This window comes from Gadus macrocephalus, chromosome 14 (assembly GCF_031168955.1).
Source record: "Gadus macrocephalus chromosome 14, ASM3116895v1".
In the NCBI taxonomy this organism is placed as follows: domain Eukaryota; kingdom Metazoa; phylum Chordata; class Actinopteri; order Gadiformes; family Gadidae; genus Gadus; species Gadus macrocephalus.
In genome coordinates, this window is record NC_082395.1 from 15,706,263 (window position 1) to 15,726,893 (window position 20,631).

A 20,631-nucleotide genomic window follows, 5' to 3' on the forward strand; every position below is an offset into this window, starting at 1 on the left:
TGCCAGCGTGTCTTCACACATGGTGTAGCTTTGTGCCGATGGCCCGGGCCGTCATCGCCTCTCGCACCCTTTGTGCTTAGGTCGCGCGGGGTCCTTCGTTAACCAGTCTCTTCGATCGTATGAACGGGTCGGCGCCGTCCTCTTCAAACAGGACTGCGTCGTCTGAGCCATCGAGTGAGTCAAGCTCATCGCGGGCATCGCAGCCCTCAAGGCATTCGGACTCAGTCATCGCCCTTGGGTCCTCTTGTTCCATCCTCTCACCCCAGTCGGTGCTTGCGCCCGCTTAGGCTTCTTGAGTCTGGCCGCTAGGAATGAGGGGCTCTAGCAGCAATGGGTCTTCGTCGGTCAGGCTAACATGGCGAGCCAGCCGACACGATGGTTACTTCTGAACGAGAAGAGGTAGTTGGATGGATGACGCCGTACGCACGGTCAGATAATTATATAGCGGGCTAACCTGGGTGCGTCAGACGTGGCCAGCCAATCATGTCTGGCGTAGTGATAAAGTGCTTCTGAGGGATACGCTGGGAGACGTACCCCATATGTGAGATACCTCACGAATGGGTTGGTGGTGGGTTTGCAGGCATCAACGCCCCCTAGAAGGCCATTTAAAATTTTCTATAGACCCTTGCAACCAACTTATGGCGCGTTTCCACTGCAGGGTGCGGAACGGATCGGATCGCAAAGGTGCGGGTCGGGTCGCGTTTCCACCGCCAAAAGTGGGCGTGACCCGGACTTTGCCGTACCCGTTCCGGCCCCGTTCTCGGGACTCCTCCGTTGGGGTACCGCAAACGAGACGAGACGCCTGAAAGGGTCCCGTGAAATTCTAGCTACACCCCCCCTCCGTTGATTGGTCGACAGAATCGTCACTTCCGGGTGACGCGGGGATAAAAACAAATGAACAGTAGCCTCGAGGTATTATTCTTTACAATTAACTTGTCGCGTAAAACGCTTGCTTGGGCGAACAAGGAGGTGGAGACGTTCGTCTGCATTCTTGGGGAGGAAGACGTTTTTTACGATGTTTACGTAGCTGCCGCGGCGATCGACATCCGGCCTACCACAAAGGGTCCTGTCGGCAGTGGAAACGCGACCTCGGAACTGAGCTGGGCTATACCGCCCCCTCCCTACCGCACCTTTGCGATCCGATCCGTTCCGCACCCTGCAGTGGAAACGCGGCATTAGAGTGTCAATAAAACTTTTGCTTCAATTTGAAATGAAAATGACAAAAGTCCTATGCACGGAACGCCACTAGAAATAAGTGAATAGACAATAACTGTACTAACATCGACAACATAACGGCATGTCGTTTTATTTTATCATATACAAATTTTTTTACATCGCACCGACCGGCATGTAAACAAACAAGTCAAAAGATCTTAAAGAGACAGCGTCCCTATAACACAGAACGAAAACAAGTCAATAACACAGTCTGGTGAATTATGTCTATAGAGTCAACCAAAACATATTTTTTTGCTCAAATGTAAAATTACACTCCTCCCTGAGCCTCCCGAAATGTCTTGCGATGTTGATATCCCCCCTCCCCCCTGCTGACTGTTTTATTTGTCAGATTTTTCTAATGTTTTGTATGTAGGCTATGTGTGACAGTAAGCTACTGCTGCCTGTCTTGGCCAGGTCACTTGAAAGGAGATGTTTAATCTCAATGACGCATTATTCTGGCAAAAAAAACGAAAGAAAAGAAAGAACATCTCATACACCCACATCAAGTAGCCATATATAATTAGTATTCTTGCCCCCACACCTCACCTTCTCCCTCTCCCCCACACAAGCCCATGCTTAAATCACTATAATTAAGTAGGTTGTGCCGTAGCTGTCGTTACACTAGGGCCCCATCTTGCACCCAGCGCAAATGACTTTCTATGCCGCCGCATGTATCGTTGCTAGTTTGCACCCGGCGCAAAGCTGATTTTCCCCCACAGGAAACTCGCGCCGCTAAACTTGCGCCCTGAGAGGCGTGTCGGCGAAAAGCAGAGGCGTGTTCCGGCGCAAATGATACAAGGTGCTATCTTACAGATGGATAAAGCAGTTGTGCAACTAATCAAAAAGATCCTGTTTTAAGTGCCCGAGCAGATAGCACAGTTGGTGTTGCTATTTTGACATGCCTAGGCAGGTCGGAATTGTAACAAAAGCTTAAACACACGTAGGCTATACACAGCACAAACATGCAAACAATTAGCCTAATTAAAATGTTATGATGTCAAAGATTGTTCATATGTGTGAAACTGCATAGAAATAGCATGTGGATTCTGGATTATTTATTTTTTTCCATCGGAGCTGAATGAATGAACACTGTAGTAGGCAATGCCATGCGTTAAAGATCCCATGGCATGGTAATTTATGAATGCTTATATATTGCTGTTAGTGGGCCCCTAATACAGGCCTTGGCGAAGAATTACAGCCACTACGAACCAGTCCCACAATGAGCTTTCCACAAACGTACCGTTTTTTAGAGGCGGGTCAAGGTGGAGGGTGGGGGTGTGGCCATGAGCAGCATACGGCCATGGTACCATTCGCTCGTATTTACAGTGGATGTATCACAATGGCGAGGCACACAAAGCTTTTGGCCGTACCACACACACACACACACACACACACACACACACACACACACACACACACACACACACACACACACACACACACACACACACACACACACACACACACACACACGGTCGTAGCTCATTGGCAGGCCAAAATCTCTGGACGGGCAAGGCAGAGAAATTATGACGACAAAAGGGGCCTAATTCAAGCTTTAATTTTACCAAGGCGGAGCACGATACGTAGTGCTCATTTTACACCTAACTTCATTTCTAGCCACTTGGGTCCCATGGGCAGGATAGGGGAACTCATATTAATGTTAGAAAACCTCATAAAGTGATTTTCATGCCAAGGGACCTTTAACATTTGGGTGAGCAGTAAATATAATGTATGATGATAATTGGAATTTGTTTCATTTTTTTTTTACTTATATTCTGCAAACCAAATTAAAGTAACTTCACCTCAAAGTAATTATTGACATGCATATTATTCTTGCCTTGCATTTCTGTCTTTATAATTACCATTAATTGGCTATAATTAATGGTATTACCTTTCTGATATTTGCCAACTGGTTTTGACCGAAGTGGCTTAGCCTACTATAACATACCATTTACTACGATGGAAATAGAACTAGGCTACTGCATCCCACTTTAATACAGGCTAAACTGCCATTATTATTGGGCCTATGGTTGCTACAAAAATAATGAGAAGACCAACAACCTCAATATACAAAAATTATGAACAAGCACATACGGTCATGATTGTTCCGACTCAATATCTTCCTGATCGTTACTCTGGTTTTGGTTACGGTTCGTAACTGGCGTCTTTGATATCCTGTCCTCTGACCATTTTATAATTGATCCGCTTCCCCTTTCTCTTATAAGTTTTGCGTTTATCGAGAAGGTTATGTGTGCTTGTGTGGAATTAAGGTACCGTCGCATACGGTCGTGTTGCACACTCAGTGTGGTCTCCGGCAAGATAAAGCGTCTTCACTGTGTTGACACGCCAAATTAGCTGCTATTTGTTGCCATTTATTTCGTCTTGGCTTCGCCTCATGGTTGCGTCCCAGCGTTTTGCTGGGAGAGTGAACAGTTATTCTGGCTTTGGTTACGTTTCGTAACCGATGTAAATGGATTGCATTTATATAACACTTTTCTAACCATTGGTCCCATTCACCATTGATGCACACAGGTTGGGTATGCGATTTGCGAAACGCCAGCAGATTTTGAAAATACACAACTCAAATGGTCCTACCCCCTCTCCTTCAACGCTGAATCTGACTCCACCCATTCCAAGTACCTGGACGCGCAATCATGCACGAGCGCGAACAGAGATGCGCGAGAGCGAGCCAGGCTAGCGTAGGTTTTCGTTTAACAACATGGCACTACATTCAGCTGTAAGTTGCACCCAGTACCGCGGGAAGTAGGGGTGCTGGGGGTGCTGCAACACCCCCTGTCCGAGGCCCTGTCTTATCACAGAAAACGATCATTTCTAAAAACTCGGATTTTACGGGATTTTAGAAACGGGATTTTAGGTTCTGAAGCGTCACATTATGCACCAGGAAATGCTTAACGTCATGTGAGCGCCCGCTGTATCGTATTGGTCCGAATATAAACACAAACCCCATTGTACGACCTATATTTGGAAATATTTGTAAAAAAGATTTGAAGACCAGATCTTGTTTTTATGAATAAATAAATTGTATTAATTGAAATAATATACGAAAATAAAAAGGCATAGAATAAAACACTGCATTGCCACTAAACAGTAGTGCAAATAGGCCGTACTGATGTGTACACCAAAGACTATTCCTGACACTCCTCTGCCCCGCTGTGTTCGCTCTGGCTGTGGTCGCTCCGCACTGTTTCGGCCCGTGGCAAAGCGAGTCTGACCTAGTGCTGAAAAAAGGTTATATGAAAAAGTGTGAGGGTAGCGGTGGTGCGCTAAACTTGTTCTGTGAGCAGCTGGATGTGAACCATGGTGTGAAGGAAGTGAACACAACGATCGATTTTCAACTGTGCGCGCATTCACTGGTGTAATTGAGCTGCGCTGCTATATATCTTTTTTATCAATGTAACGAGTTGCGAGTCTAGTGCAGGCTGAGTTTTTTTTTTCCAGAACCCCCTGCTGAGAATACGTTCTCGCGGCTATGGTTGCACCAGATGTTATAAACATTAAACGGTCACATAAATAATTACTATTTTTAGAAAATGTATGTTTGTTTCATATAATTGTATTGGAAGTCCTGGTTTTCACTAGGGTTGCCGCGGTGTGGAAATGTTCACACCGAGTAATACACTCGTCTCAACACCGGTATTACCGAGTATAAACGGTATAAACTCTGAATAGGTCAACCGCCACATAAGCATCGGTTTTTAGACCCTTCTCGTCCTTCAGTTGCCGCAGACGTTTGAAAGCAGCGCCTAGGATTATTCTTGATTTCAGTTTTTCTCTTTCAGCGTTTTTATTATCAATTACTCTCTGAAAAAGAGTTTTCCTTCTCTTTGCTGGCGGTGGTGGTGGTGGTGGGGATGGTGGCGTCTTGTCTGCCATGGAAATTGTCTTCTACTGCTAGGTCCAAATGTGGATTAACTAGTTCCAGTAGCTACCGCAGGATAACAACAAACAGGAGCTTGCTCTGGGTCACGAGTACTGCACGAAGGGGTCGCGCGCGGGGCGAGGGGGAGTGCAGTACGACCGTTTGATTGACGTACTTACTGTCCAATGCAACTCGGTGGCAATGGAAATGATTGGCTGGAGTTTTTCGAGCCCTGCCCGTTCCACAGATGATTGACTTGTTTAATGTTCATGTCAGTACTTCTAACTCAGTGGCTGTAAGCGGGTTATGATAAGAATTTCAAGTAATTTTGCAAAAATGGCCAAAAAAGCGAATTCCGTACCCAACCTTTAACTAACCGACGGCTGAGACAGCCATGCAAGGCGACGGCCAGCTCATCGGGAGCAGTTAGGGTTAGGTGCCTTGCTCAAGAACACCTCAACCTTCAGCTAGGAGGAGCCGGGGATCAACAAGCAACCTTCAGGTTACCAGCCAACCCGCTCTACCTCCTGAGCTACTGCCGCCCCTAACGTATGTAGGAACTGTAGTTGATGTAAATAGTGGTTTGGGTGGAGTGAGGTTTGGCGAGCAGGCAGTGTCTCGGTGAGAAGACAATGGTATGTATGGGTGTTGCATAAGAGCAGGGAGGAGGCAGGGTTTGATGCAACACAATTTGGTTTATTTTCTTATTCTTCAGTTTATTTGATTCTTGATTTTGCATCAATTTCCCTCATCTTTGTGTGCTGCATAAAGGGGATAACAAAAAGATAACAATGATCAAACGCAAATCAAACAAATGAACAAAGGCATATGGGACATGTCTAGCAAACAAAGGAATCTGGTCATGAACCATGCCAACAAAATAATCTGGTCATAAACAAAGGAATCAAATTCATAGATTGACTCACGTTAATTGAAGATGCACACAGGATGCATGAGCGTGCTGGTGATGAAACAATTGATAGGCTCCGCCCCTCCCCAAACAGGTGAGATGGGCGTGGTCAAGTGGCAGGTGGCAAAAAAAAATGGAAGGGAAAGGAAATTAAATGGGTCTTTTCAACCGGCGTCTTTAATATCCTGTTCTCTAACCATTTATAATGTATGTTATCCTCGTCTCTTAGGAGCTTTGCGTTTATTGAGAAGGTTATGAGTGCTTGGATGGACTTTTTGTCCATTGTCGCATACATTCATTGCCAGTTTTGCACATTTGGCGGGTTCACTGGCAAACTAGAGCTTCTTCGTTGCATTGTGAATGCGATTAGCTGCTCTGTTCATTGTTACGCCTGCCGGTGGTTCCTCTAACCCCCTCTCTTTAGGACCGGACGTATGAGGGGCCTTGTTGCTCGTCGGAGTTGGCAGCAAGGGTTTTTCTTAGCTCTCTCCCTCAGTGGCAAAGGATGTAAGAGACGCATTGTAGCTTTGCATCACCCGTTTTTCATAGATTCTAGGAAATACGGCTTGAGTCAGAAGTTAGACTCGCTCTATTCTCTTGATCATCACTTTGTGTGTTCTTGCGTGAGATTTTGTATTATATTATAGAGCAGATCGTGGTGTTTTGCATACCTTTGGCTTATTGAGTCCGATGTGCTGCCCTGTGACTTAGGTAATTGTTACTAGGGTCCAGCAGGAGCCGCTCGCAGCTTCACCTTAGCCAATAAGCCGACGCATAGCCTACATGAAATAGAACGATAGTTATGTTCTTATAACTCTAGTTCTATGATTGTAGGCATAGCCGCCCAGTTTTCCACATGCTGTGACCTGTGTGAGCTGCTCTGACGAACGCTGCTGTGCAGCACGTTATATAGGCCTACTTGGTGCTGTGGGGAATTTGGGCGGTGCCCACGCCACTTAGATTGGTGCATTGCTGAAATTTTCAGTGCGCACGGGACCTTTAGGCAATCAGAAATAAGACGGAAGTCGAATTAAAACATCTACATTTAATTCAGGATTCCCCCTGTCAATCAAAATGAACAACGTACCTATGACATAGGTCTTTGAAAATATGAAAAAAGTGGCGTGGCTCAACTTGCCCCAGCTTAACTTAAGTTGAATGCATTTTCCTTTTCCAAAAAGTCTCATGTATTTGCTTAAGGTAACTTTAAACAAGATAAAACCATCCAAATAAAGTGTATTATTCAGAAATGTTTAATATTTGCAAGCAGTGAAACAATTTTAATACATCACAACTATTCAACATTCCACCCATCAAGATTACATCTATCAAGATACTGTATAATATGAAACACCAAATCATTTGTGTGATACTACATTGAAATACCACTTTATACTTCAGAAACTTACCTTCAGTGCATCATGGTGGGGTATCTGATAGGTAAAGAAAATATGTTGACAAGCAAAAAAACTGTTTAATGTCAAAATAAAACATTCTTTACCATGTGCTGTATTAATAATGGGTGCTTCCTGAATAGATGGCCACATGACAACAAATGTGTACAGTTGCCTAAATTCAGGGGGCGGGTCGATTTACCCCAACGTCGGCATTATTCGCCTCTTCATGAGAGAAATAATATGCGCTAGTGAGTGAAACTTTCAGAGATTGAAGGGGATTTTCTTTTCTTAATTCTACAGTGTTCCTTCAGTTTCGTAAGGGAATAAAACGCAGGCTTTTCCAGTCACACTGACAAGGCCTTGCTCTTCTGGCTTAAACCCAGAACTTTCGGGAAACGTTGTGCTTGGTGCCCCGGACCAGAAAGCCAACAGCTTTAGCTCCCAGTTTTTCACGCAGCCAGGACAGTGTGCTGTACCATGAGCACACATGCAAGAGCCACGGCTGTTTTCCATCTATGGGAGAAAGAGCGATTGGGGGGGGGGGGGGGTAGTCTTGGACCTGTATGCATCTGTTTTGAATGTTAGGAAACGGCTGCTAAACAGATACTCAAGCATTAGTGGTTAACCAAGGACTAATGAGAGGAAAAGTAAACCATTTGGCTCAGAATCATCCTCTTAGCGTACAATGTCCTTACGACTCGAAGAAGGGCAGCCAGAGTTTGCGTATGCATATAAAACGCACGGCTCGGTGTTAAAGATTCCCCTCTGTACATGAACAACTTTGATAGGGCTTCAGGTCAGGGGAAGAGCACTGGATTTAACTCATCTCTGTTGGAAAACCTGGCAGGTAAGAACCTTGATCCTGCTGTGAAGACGGGGGTAGGCGGCTCATGCTTCCTTTGTACTATCCATGTGCCTGTTCCAACTCAATTTGTTCAGCGAGGGCGACTCACGCGCTCCACTGCCGCCTGGTTCTCAGGTGTGCAGATTCCAGGTCCAACCAAGACCATGTCAGTAGGGGCCCCAAGAGCCAGGCAGGAGGGAATAGTAATGGGGGGGGGGGGGAAGTGTAACAAGAAAGAGCCGAGGGAGGGGAGGAGTTTAAATGAGAAAGCGAGCCATGCTGAAATAATTCCGCTCAAAGCATCTCCATGTGTTCTCCAGAGCCTTGTTATCCCATAAAGGAACTTTATTGAGGCAACAAAGTGTTTTGGAACGCTGCAAAAACATTAAGGGGCCCTGGGCTGTCTCGGCTCGGGGCCAAGTGTAGTCGGACCCCGCTAGGGACTAATAAAGGGAGAGGGGGGCCCCTGGCCTAACCCGAACCAACCCTCCCATACACTGCTTACAAGTGGTATGCTGCTCTGCTGGAATGATCACCTATTAGTAACAGAAGAATGCTGAGGAATCAACACCAGTAAAACAAAGATGACAATGGCTTGATGTATTTCTTATGTCTAATTCAATTATTTTCGAAGAGATAAAGGCTACATCAAGGTATGGCAACGTGTAAGCACATGAGAATAAGGAGATGAATTTTAATTTGTTTTGTTATGTTGTAATAGTTTATCAGTTAGTCTCACGGGATTCCACACGTTCAGAATTGAAACCATTATAGCCTTCAAAAGGGATAGGGTTTTTTGAGTTCAAATAAGCCAAAATCCAATCGTCTAAAAGGGGTCGACACTATCCTTTGTGAACCCCCCAAAAAATGTTTTTTTTTTTTTTATATACACTATACACATATAAGTGTATACATTTGTTGTATAATTACTATATCATATACAAGGCATTTTTACTAGTTTATTTATAAGTTAAGTGAAAATGTATCAAGGCATACATTGCTTAGGTTACTTCGGACAGGATTTCTAAATAATAATATATGACAGTGATGACCGACTAATGAAATATGTGTAAGGTGGAGTTTGGTGGGGTCGCTGTGGGCGTTACCGACAGACCAGGCTATACTTTGTGCAAAGACTTTAACTGCAGTTCCTGCTTTGGAGGAGGTGAAATGAGAACAGGGTAAAGTTATTTTAACATCATGGAACTCTGAAACCCCCTCTCGTCGGAGGACAGACTTAAGAGAGGGTTAGAGCGGTAAACCACTATACCAACGGAAGAGATATGGGACTCATTAAAAGCCTGGAAATGAGATTAAACCAAAGATTTACCAACAGATTGAATTGTATTAGCCCTTACCGCTGAGAACAGCTTATTCAGCACAAACCACATTGGTAACCACCATAAAACCCAGGGAAAGAAGGGGGCAGGGGTACCACAAGTGGGGGAATACAAGTTTGTGATACTTTAAAAATGATGAAATCCAAGTCCTGTGCCAAGTTGAGGTTGGATTGATGCGGGTGTTTGCAGAGACATATGTAAGCAACTATCATAAGCTTTAAGGTCCATGGCCTTTGCATTACAGGCCTGGATAGAAAGAGGCCTTTTAGATGTACTTTTAGGTTATTGGTTTACATATGCGTTTAATGCCTTACAGGAAATGGCAACTTTGCGGCGTTGGGCTTTGCTTCCATGGCCCTTGTGCCGCTGCGCAGGCAGTGAATCAGAGGCCTCCAGATCACAAACCAAGATAGCCACAACTCTGTTCCGTCTCCAGGGAAACTTGTGGTATCCTGTTACAAAGATCTTTAATGAAAAATAAATCTTGTGAAGGAAAGGGGTGGGGGGGGGGGGGGAATACAAATCAGTAGAAGAACAAGCTGAAAGATGAAAGTTGGCCGAGCGTGCCAAAGAGCCACTCGCTCCCATTCCTGCCTTGATTGTACCTAAAGTGAAACCACATGATCTCCGCTTTGCTTCCCACAAAAGGAAGACGAGAGAGACGGGAGAGTCATAAAAGTACATCCAGGACTGTTGGATGTTCTTTTTGCAACATAAATGTTTATTTGTGTTAACATAAATCCAATTATATCATGTATGAATGTCATCGAGCAACAAAAGAAAAGGACCCAAAGTTTGTTTTCTATGTTAGGCACTTTAATTGATCTTGCATCACTATTTCAAAAACACAAAGGGTATTTTTTTCAAAGAAAAGAAAATGACAGATTTGGCTAATATTGTATTAACTGGACACATTGTTGTTTTAGTAAAGGACAGATACAACTTGAGACCACCAACAACTTTTAAACAAATAAAATATAGATTTGGAAGTACCATTAACCTTTAAATATTTTTGTACGTTATAGATTTTTTTGTTGTTGCTAAAAAGGTATAAGACCAACTATTGATTAATTGGAGTTTACAGAGCATGTCAGCCTTGAGAAGAAGACGTTGGAGTGCTTGACTTTGGCAAACATAAAATGGTAGCCATCCACAGAAAAAAGAAACCCATTTCATTTAACTCATCAAATAGCTTCTTAAAGTAAAAGGTTATCCTCAGAGTGTATGCCATTCTACTCCAGACCAGCTGAATATCATCTATATCATCACATAGTGTAGAGTAATCAAAGTAGTACAAAGCTATGAAAAATATATATCAGTGTAAAGAGACTAGCTCAACAATCATAACACCACGAAAACAAATCATGACAAGTCACGAGAGCTGGCTCAGGGTTGAATAACATTTGTTTAAAAAAAAACAAGGGAATTCATTTCTTGGGTTGGATAAAGGTGAACACAGATTTACACTTCAACGATTGAGAAGTAAAGTGGGGGATTTTCATTACGATTTTGCAATGCTGTTAACAGCATTGAAGATAAGCTTTTACTATATTTTTACAATAATATAGTATATCCCAACTACCCCTTTTATGGGTATGACTTTTAAAAGCTTTGGATTCTAAAATCCAATGGTCAAATAATCTTCATGTTACGACCAAACATGCAAATGTTTCTTTTAAAATAACTGTTGCCCAACCCCGAGCCACTTTTATTAATTTCCTATTGACTTGGCCTGCCAAGTCCTAGCACTAGAGGGCACTCTTGTTTCAGCTAGAAGGAGGATGCACCACAGCAAACTGTAGCACACAGCAAATGGGATCTGCTCTTCACAACTCAGCAAGAAGCGGCTTCTCAGTTACCCATTCAGCGACACCAGGACTCGTGTCCATGATTTCAATCAAATCGTGAAACCAAACGCTACAAATCCAACCGAAGGGACAGGAGCCGAAGCGAGGATGCCCTGTCGACAGTTAGTGCCATGTCACATGCCATGCAGACTAAATATAGAATGCAAGAGGCATCAGTTTTCACTCATTAGAGCCAATTAGTATCATCACTGGTGAAACAACAGCTTGTTGCAATTGCCGTTTCTATCCCTGAGGTCGTATTTCATTTGATCTCATTGTTTGGTTACTCTTGAATAGCTAACCTAAAACCCATCTACGAATCACTGTATCAAAAAATAAATACCTTGAAACGGTCTCACTCATTCATACACCAACAAATGCTGTCCTACTTGGCCAACTTTCTTACGGAAGACTTAATTATGGGATATGAATATATATATATATATATATATATATATATGTTTTTTTTTCACCTCAAATGCGTTTTTTTCACCACCGGAAAATGTTTTGTGTATCTCTCTACTAGTACTACTAGTAGAGGTGAGTGTAGGAAACAGAGGTGCTGGGACCTAAATGATCCGACCAGTAGACACAGTGTACATGGTCCAGTGAATCAGAATCAGAATACAATCTGGGCTTCTCAGCTTACCCTTCAGCTGGGTGGTTCAAGAGTTCACAACCAGAACACAGAAATGGTTTCCCAGAATCCCCCAAGTCCAAGCAGTGCTTTACACCATTCATTAGTAGAAGTAGACAATAGTAGCATAGGCAGCAGGTACAGCCCCTTGAGAGATAAAAGGCCCTAATCACTGAAAATGCATCGCTTCAAAAAGAGTCGTAATTCACAGACAGATCCTCACACAATAAGGTTTTCAAGTGCTCTACATACACGTCTCCGATGGACTTCCCAGCCAATGTACAACCTGTGTACATGTGTAGGCAATTACAGAGTGGCCGGTTGACTGACACACACACACACACACACACACACACACACACACACACACACACACACACACACACACACACACACACACACACACACACACACACACACACACACACACACACACACACACACACACACACTGTGGGCAGCTCCCTTCAGCAGACAAACTCCTGCCTCATGCGGATTATCTGGAGCAGGGCGGCCTGGACATCCTCATCCATGTGGCCCTAGGAGAGACAGAAAGAGGACATGCCGTTCATCGGGCCAATCGTTCACCTGGTGGATACCGAGTTGCTGAAATTGATGGTCAATGACACGATGTGCCAACTAGGTTAAAGGTTTTGCCGGATTAAAGTACAAAGGATGTTATTTAAACAGACAGGGAAAATGACACCAGAAAATAAGGATCCATAGAGAGAATAGGACAGTTTGATCATTTAAATTCCACGGCGTTCTCTAGGAAAAAAGTTTAGAATACTTAATTTTAGGTAATAGTTTAGTGGAAGTTAAGATAGATACAGGAAATTAGGCTACAAATGTTTAACTGAGAGTTTAGTGTTGTTAAGCTGAGGATGCAATGATTACTCCGGACAGAATGACTCACTTGTGCGGCACTGAGGAGGTGAGTTCGGTAGATGGACACCACTTCCCTGTGTTGCCTCTCAGCGTCCTGGGCCAAGAAGAGACAGGGCCACCCCAGACCAGAGGAAATGGAGAGGGGAGGGGTTGGGGAGAGAGATAATTAAATTGTGAGGAAAATCCACAGTCTTGTGCTGGCCATCACAGCACTCAAACAGGCTCCATCTTGGCCGAAATTCCATTACCTATTGTTCATCTCCAATGTGTCGCTTGGAGAAATCAGGGCCTCATTTATATCAATAAGATAGAGAACATATGGTAAAAAAAAAAAGAGGCCCGTGGGAGAACACTCCTCAACTTGGCAGGAAACACTATCCATTATGATTAAGTAATGAGAAATATGTTTTACCCCTGACCACATTCATTTAGGCCCATCTGGATTCAGGTAGGACCAAGACGCCTTTGTTTAGAGTCCAAATAATAGATTACAAACTGATAAAATGATGACACATTACTTCAGTACAGTTCTTTGATAAACAAAGCCAAAGAGTCCCGACACTCAGCAAACTCGACAACACATGTTTGAAAAAAAAAAAAGGGGGGGGGGGGCTACTGCCTCATGTACTGTAAAAAAGGATGAGATCCAGTTATGATTAAATGCTGGTGGATATAAAGTGTGTCCACTTACAGCCAGCTGCTGCTGCAGGCTCTTGAGTTGGCCTTGGAGTGTGTCAATGTGCTGCGTCTGTCTTTTGTTGGGCGCACTGCCGGCGTACGCCAGCTGAGACAGACCGTTCACAGCCTGCTTCAGCTGCTCCACATCTGTCATCAGCTCCACGATCTGGACGGGGACACGATGACACACACACACACACACACACACACACACACACACACACACACACACACACACACACACACACACACACACACACACACACACACACACACACACACACACACACACACACACACACACACACACAGACCATTAACACCAATGGGACAGCCTAACGTCTTTAAATCTTCAGAGTTATCACACAATGTACATTCAGCACTTGTAACTTCAATTGGTGCATTTATGAATCAACCCCATGCCCAAGGTCCTGTATCTATCCAAGTTTCAATTAATTTCCATTTTTCTTCAAAACGTGAAACACCAATGATGGATTATAAAGTTGAAGAAGGATATATAATTTTAGTTGAAGACTGCTTGAATACCTTCTTCTCTTTGACTTGGATCTGCTCTGCCGACAGCTGGATCCTCCTCTGGAGGTCTCCGATGGTGCCGATGGACTCGTCGTACCTCTCCTTCAGCTCCCTCGTCTCGCGGTCGGTGGCCTGGCCCTTCTCCAGCATGCTCCTCACCTCCGTCCTCGCCCGCTCCTCCGCCTCGCGGGCCTGGACGGTGTCGCGCTGGAGCCCGTCACACCGCTCCGTCTCCCCCAGGAGCCGGTCGCCCAGCTCGCCCGCAGCCCCCTCCAGCCGCCGGTTCTCCGCCTTCAGCCGGCTCGCCTGCTCTTCGCTGCCCCGGAGCTCCTCCAGGGCGTGGGTGGCCCGGAGGAGCTCCGACCGCAGCGCCGCCACGTCCTCAGCCTTCTCCTGCTCCTCGCGGAGGCGCCCGCGGAGCTCCGCCACCTCCGCCTCCGAGGCCTTTTTCTCCTGGCCGTGTTGCGCGAGGACGGCCGCCTGGTCGTAGCCCTGGACACGGGCCGACTCCGCCTGGAGGCGCGCCTCGAGGCTGTGGATCTTGGCGTGGTTCAGTGCATTCTGCTCCTCCAGTTTGGCCCTTATGGTGGCCTCTTCCCTGTACTCGCGCACTGCATCCAATGACTTCAGCGTGGCCTCCTCCAACCTGCCCTTGAACTGCCCTTCCGCTTCCTTGCTCATTTTGCAAGCATTTTCAAGTCTCTCCTGCAATGAACCGACCTCTCGACGTAGGTCCTCCATCTCCCGCCTTAGGCGTTCTCCTGCCGATTTCTCTGTATTGTAATTCTCCTCCATTTGCAATAGCTTCTCAGTCAGGTCTTGAACCTTAGCCTTATGGGAGTTTTCTTCCTCCTTCACGGCCGTCCTGGGGACAAACTTGGATGCGATCGCCTCATGGATGGTGTCAAGCTCTTTCTTCTGGGCCTCAAGTTCCTCATTCAGCTTTCTCGTTTCCTCTTGGGATGACGCATACATTTCAGACATTCCCTTTGCATTGCTCTCTGCCTCACTCACCTTGTTGCTCAACTTGACCTTGATGCTGTCATGCTCCTTCAGGCTCACGTAATCCTTTTCCATCTCACAGAGAACTTTCTCCAGCTTTTCTTTCAACATGTTGCTTCCGTCTTTCACATTCCTCAACTCTTCACCACTTTCTTTTTCCTTGGCTTCCAGTTTGGATATCTGGGCTACAGCGGCCTCCAGTTCCACGCTGAGCTCCCTATTCACCTGCTCGTGCCGCTCTCTGGGTACGTAGTCCCTGTCCAGCCTCTGCTCCAGAGACCCGCTCTGCTCCGTCAGGCGGGCCAACTCTCCCTCTCGCTCCTCGCACTTCTTCTGCAAAAGCTCCAGCCGCCCCGCCATCTCAGCCTTTTGAGACAGAACGGCCTCCATTTCGCTTTGCTGCTTCTCACTGGAAGCTTTCAGACCGGTGACGATCTGGCGTAGGGACGCCCGGTCGCTGTCGAGCTGCTGCACCTGTGCCTCTGCTTTGCCAAAGCGCTCACTGGCTTCCACAATCTTGTCTTCAAGTTCTTCCATGGCCTTCACCATGTTCAACTTGGCTTCCTCGTGCTCCCCTAGGGGCACGAACTCAGCCTCCATCCTGCCGTTGAGCTCGTCCAGCTGCTCCCGCAGGATCTCCCGCTCCTCCTCGCTCTCCTCCACCTCTCGGATGAGCTCCTGGCTCTTGGCGGTCACGTCGGCGAGCCTCCTCTTCAGCGATGCGTTCTGGTCGTCCAGCGCGGCCCTGATGCGCTGGTGCTCCTCCGATGGCATCGTGGCCTTCCCCGCCTGCGGCAGCTGGCTGTCCGCCGCCCGGTGGAGCTCAGCCACCTCCTCCAGCACCCGGTCGTAGTCCTCCCTCAGCTCCGCCAGCTGCCGCTCCTTCTCGTCCACCGCGTTGGTCAGCAGGTTCTTCATGTTGTCAAACTTCTCGGCCGGCACCACGTTGCCGGGCTTGGCCTTGGCCTCCTGCAGCTGGCCCTGCGTCGCCTGCAGCGCGCCAGCCAGCGCGTCCCGCTCGCCGCGCAGCGCGTCCAGCTCCCGGCCCAGCCGCTCCGCCTCGGTGGCGAGCCGGCCCTCGCTGCTCTTGTACTCCTCCAGGGCCTTCTCGCTCTGCTTGAGGCGGTTGCGGACGCGGCCCACCTCGGCCGAGGCCCCCTCGTACTTGGCCTTGACCTCCTGCAGCTGGCCACGGAGCTCGTCGGCCGCCTGGCCTCCGAGGTGCTCCTTGACCGCCACCACGTGGGCCTGCAGTTGCTTGACCTTGCACTCCGAGTCCACCATCCTCTTCTGCACGTCGCCCAGGGCGTCCTCCAGCTCCTGGACCTGCCGGTCCGCCTGCTTCCGCAGCGCCTCGCGGCTGGCCGCCACGTCCTGGCACTCCTGATTCTTGCGGTTCAGCGTCGACTGCAAGCGGGCCCGGTCCTCCTCGGCCACATGCAGCCGTTTCCTCACAGTGTCCAGTTCCCGCCGGAGCGTGTCCGTGTCGCCCGCGGGGTCCCATCCCGCTGCGTGTGGACCGGACCCCGCGGCTCTGGGGCCGAAGTGCGAGGCCCCGGTGTTCTGGAGCATCTACACGTTGTAATACATAAGGAACAACAACAACAAAAAAAAAAGATTATTGATTGCTACATTGTTTTGAATCTTCTATTCAAGAAGTCATTCTAAGCTAACTTTAAGCTTCTTTTTTTTTTAACCTAAATTAACAATATACCGGTACTCTTTCAGGTAAAAAGTAAAACAAGAAAGTTTTATTAAAAGGCTGAACTTTTATCCCCAGGGTCAGAGCAATTTTTTTCAACCAGCTTGCTGCTTGCAAATTTCCAAGGGCCCGGCCTATTGAAGCCATTTCCATAGCCTCGTTAAGAATGACGTTCAACAGAGGCCTTCAGCCTACCTGAGAAGAATCAAAGCTGTGAGATTGCCTGGACAAAATGTTCTCCTTTCCTAAAGAAGAAACAAAGGTCACAACCTCAGCACTGTGCGTTCCTTTATGCTTATACATCAGCAAATAGAAAGGCACAAGACGGAATTGAAGATAAGAACGGATCATGGACCCCGGCTCACCCTTTATCACCGACTGTCCGGAATAGTCCCCCTTTAAAGAACAAGCATATGACATATCACAGGAATTAATTTGAAATCTGAACAATATTTTCTTTAATTGAGTCATTCCAATTTGGCATTCACACTTTTCAAAAGAAGAAAAACCATAACATTAATTGTCGCTAATGATAGTAATAAATCAACAAGGGACAGCAGAGCAACAACAACATGACGGCTGTGGGCCCGACATGAAGTGTGTTCTTTGTTTTGTTTACAGGTTATGGTTCGCATTAATACGCATACTTGAACATTGGTAACTACAGCGAGCGAAACATCACTCCAATGAAATGAATGATTTGAACTGAAGCTAATAATAGGATCATTTGGGATTTGATGCATGGCTCATTCAATGCATGACTGGAATTTGAATTGACGTATCTTGCAAGCGATGTTGTGGGTTACATCGTAGTGATATGGATTGATCCTGTGCTTGACTTAAAAATGCACAACATTTTAAATACATCGTAAATATGGGTTACCAGGCAATGGCAATTCAAACATTCGGTTACAAAAGGTACAAAATCGTAGTGCCAAAAATAACATTTGTGAAGTTATTACTTGTTTTGTTCCGGGAACCTCGCTAACTGCTTTACCGCAAGAGGTCCCGCTGCCCACTTTACTCACCACGGTGTTCTTCAGCTGGACCTTGACCGTTTCTTGGGGCCGAGGCCCCTCCTCTCTGTCCTTGACACTCCCAAGCCTCTTCAGCTGTTCCCTCTAGTAAAATAGAGGAACACAATGAGAGATTGAGGAATTGACAACATAATGAAACACATCATAGATTAACCTTTCTTTGATCTATGTGGTTTACACTCCGTGTGTGAAAGGGTATACAGCATTTCCACTTCTACCATTATATTTCAGCAACTTCTTCTGTACTGCATTTTTTGGAAGAAGCAATATGAATAAATGTATGTTATTATTGCTGCCCAGGAGGTTTTAGGGTGAGTGATGTCATGCAAGCCATGTTTGAGAAATTCCCCTCAGTCCTATAGTGTGCTATTTAGAGACGTCATTCAATATTTTACTCAACAAAGCAGAATGATTAGGGGCAGCCAAACAGAAAACAGTCAAATTAAATGGCGTCTAGATATATTTCCATCTACTTCAAGGCTGTATAAATTACCAAGGGGCATTCTACAAAAGATTTGATGTGCTGGTTTTAAACAACGTCTTGGACCATTGAGTATCCCTTACCTCTTTGTTTACATCTTCAACAGGGATTTTTTCCTACATAGGAAAAAAGACAAATATGCCCGGTTAAGTTAAAACTTCCCTTTTCCTCAAGCAGTTGAGTCTCACTAAACAGACAGAATAACCCTCAGAGGTCAGGGGATGGGAGACAAGAAAATTGCCTCGAAACTACCACGATTCTTTGCTTCAGCAATCTTAGTGCAAGCAAACGAATGGCATCTTCCTACAGAGGGAGTTATATTGTAGTCATCTGTAGTCAAGTCACAACAACTATGTGGGTTGCATTGTGCCAGACAATGACTTGTAAAACCCCAACCCAAAAGATAAAATCGCACAATAAAATTTCGCAATATTTACAGAATCGCAATTCATATCAAATCGACACTCTGAAATCGTAATATCCTATAGTGAGGTCCCTGCCAGTGATGAGATGATGGGTAGCCCTCTAGCTGTGTATTTTGTGCAAGCTACCTGAGTTAACTGTTGCTGCAACATGTTGACCTGCTCCAAAAGAGTCCTCTGCTCCTGCTGGAACTTCCGCAAACTCTCCTGTTGGTTCTCATTCTGTTTCTCCAAGTCCTGAACACAGCCAAAGCACAATTATTCACGCACACACACGCACACACACACACGCACACACACACACACACACAGACACTTAAAACGTACATGAATCTTCTGGTCTCTTTTGGAATCAGACACCTCTGGCTTCTCCTCTGCCTTACGCAGCGACTGCTGTTAAAACACACAAAATGTCTCCATTGAAGTCATTGAACACCTGTATACCAATGAAAATACGTTATTCCTAATTGTCAACACTAGGGGGCAGTCAGAAGCAACATGACACCGAGCAGCTGCACACTTATTTTTTATTTAAGAGAGGTCAATACTATTGAAACAATTATAAATATATAAATTAAACTGTAGGTTACAAACATATAATAAAAAATAAAATAAAAAATACCACACTTTTTGCCAAACATAGCTTCTGTGTATCAATTGAGGCCAAGGGGTCATTGCGTTTCCAACAATGGGATTTGTGAAAAAAACATTGGTGCCTGAAGGTCAGTCGATTGCTATTCAAATAAGGCCGCATGAAGCATGAAGCATTCTCCCCTAGTGTGAAGTGGGTGACAGTGAAGTTGAGGCACACAGCCTAATTATCACATGGTGAGGGCGTCAAGGCATTGTATGCACGCAGAGGATTTACACAATTCTACTTTAGACTTACACACTTTGACTTTACACTCATCGTCCATACAAGTTTGCAATTGGTGTAGGATTAATACGTTTTACGCCTACGTGGTCTGCCTACGCTACATGTGATTGTTTCATGTGCATGTGGGGTGTCCGGCTGGGTTACCTGACGCTTTCTTTGTTCCAACTTGACAGCTTCTTTCACTGGGAAGAGAAGAAGACAACATATACGATTACTTTAGTGTCTTTGCAAGGGGACAGATGGTAATAACTAGTTGGAGGAAAGACATATTGTATGGATCCACAGCTCCCGCTCAAGGATAACGACAGGGGGGGGGGGGGGGGGGGGCTCAATGCATAGATGCTCCAGAGCAATACCGTAAATAAAATGGGAACATTTTAAATCAGGCCCGTGGGAAAAGAAGCTGACAATCAGACGAGGCAATAGACCACCTCCATGATTAAAGGAACCCGTAGATACAAGTTTTTTGAAAGAAGCAGAGTCCGTGTCATGAATTTTTATTCATGACACGGATAAGATAACGATAAGATAAGAGTCAAAAGGCAAGGAATGTGAGCTCACCCGGTTTCAACTTGCATCACAAACAGACCCACTAAGAGTCTAAAGATGTATTTAACAAGGTGAGCCGAGTGTAGAGGCTAATTATACTGAAGACATTATGTCATTTTTGTGTCATTGGTGTCGAGACAGTTAGGGCTGTTGCCCATGCTGTGATACAGGACAGTGATATGCCACTCACTAGCCTGAGGGTAATTGCGACGTACATAAGCCAGAGTCATATGATCATATGACCAACGATTCATCCCAACTATTAACAAGTCTGTTAATAGACATAGTCTCAACCCATCTCGAATTTTATATACAAAGACCGGCCTGAATGTATTCCATTACCAACAACAAGTTCTCTGATGATGTTCAGGCTGATCATTGAAGTCAAACA

At 45.6% G+C, this 20,631-nt stretch overlaps 1 protein-coding gene across 3 annotated transcripts in view; it reads right to left on the reverse strand.

Moving 5' to 3' along the window:
- Positions 1–10,380: 10,380 nt before the first annotated feature.
- uacab (uveal autoantigen with coiled-coil domains and ankyrin repeats b) overlaps positions 10,381–20,631 on the reverse strand; it is a 41,439-nt gene continuing 31,188 nt past the window's right edge. For 2 of the 3 annotated variants that reach the window (XM_060072140.1, XM_060072142.1), the window contains exons 9-19: positions 19,836–19,873; positions 19,142–19,207; positions 18,944–19,051; positions 18,476–18,508; positions 17,903–17,995; positions 17,240–17,270; positions 17,070–17,119; positions 14,183–16,744; positions 13,650–13,802; positions 12,987–13,052; positions 10,381–12,609 (exon numbers count right to left, since the gene is read on the reverse strand). In XM_060072140.1, the coding sequence (XP_059928123.1) occupies positions 12,538–12,609; positions 12,987–13,052; positions 13,650–13,802; positions 14,183–16,744; positions 17,070–17,119; positions 17,240–17,270; positions 17,903–17,995; positions 18,476–18,508; positions 18,944–19,051; positions 19,142–19,207; positions 19,836–19,873 (3,272 nt within the window). In that variant the 3' untranslated portion in view covers positions 10,381–12,537. The remainder of the gene's footprint in view (positions 12,610–12,986; positions 13,053–13,649; positions 13,803–14,182; positions 16,745–17,069; positions 17,120–17,239; positions 17,271–17,902; positions 17,996–18,475; positions 18,509–18,943; positions 19,052–19,141; positions 19,208–19,835; positions 19,874–20,631) is intronic. The other variant, XM_060072141.1, reaches the window with a different exon arrangement.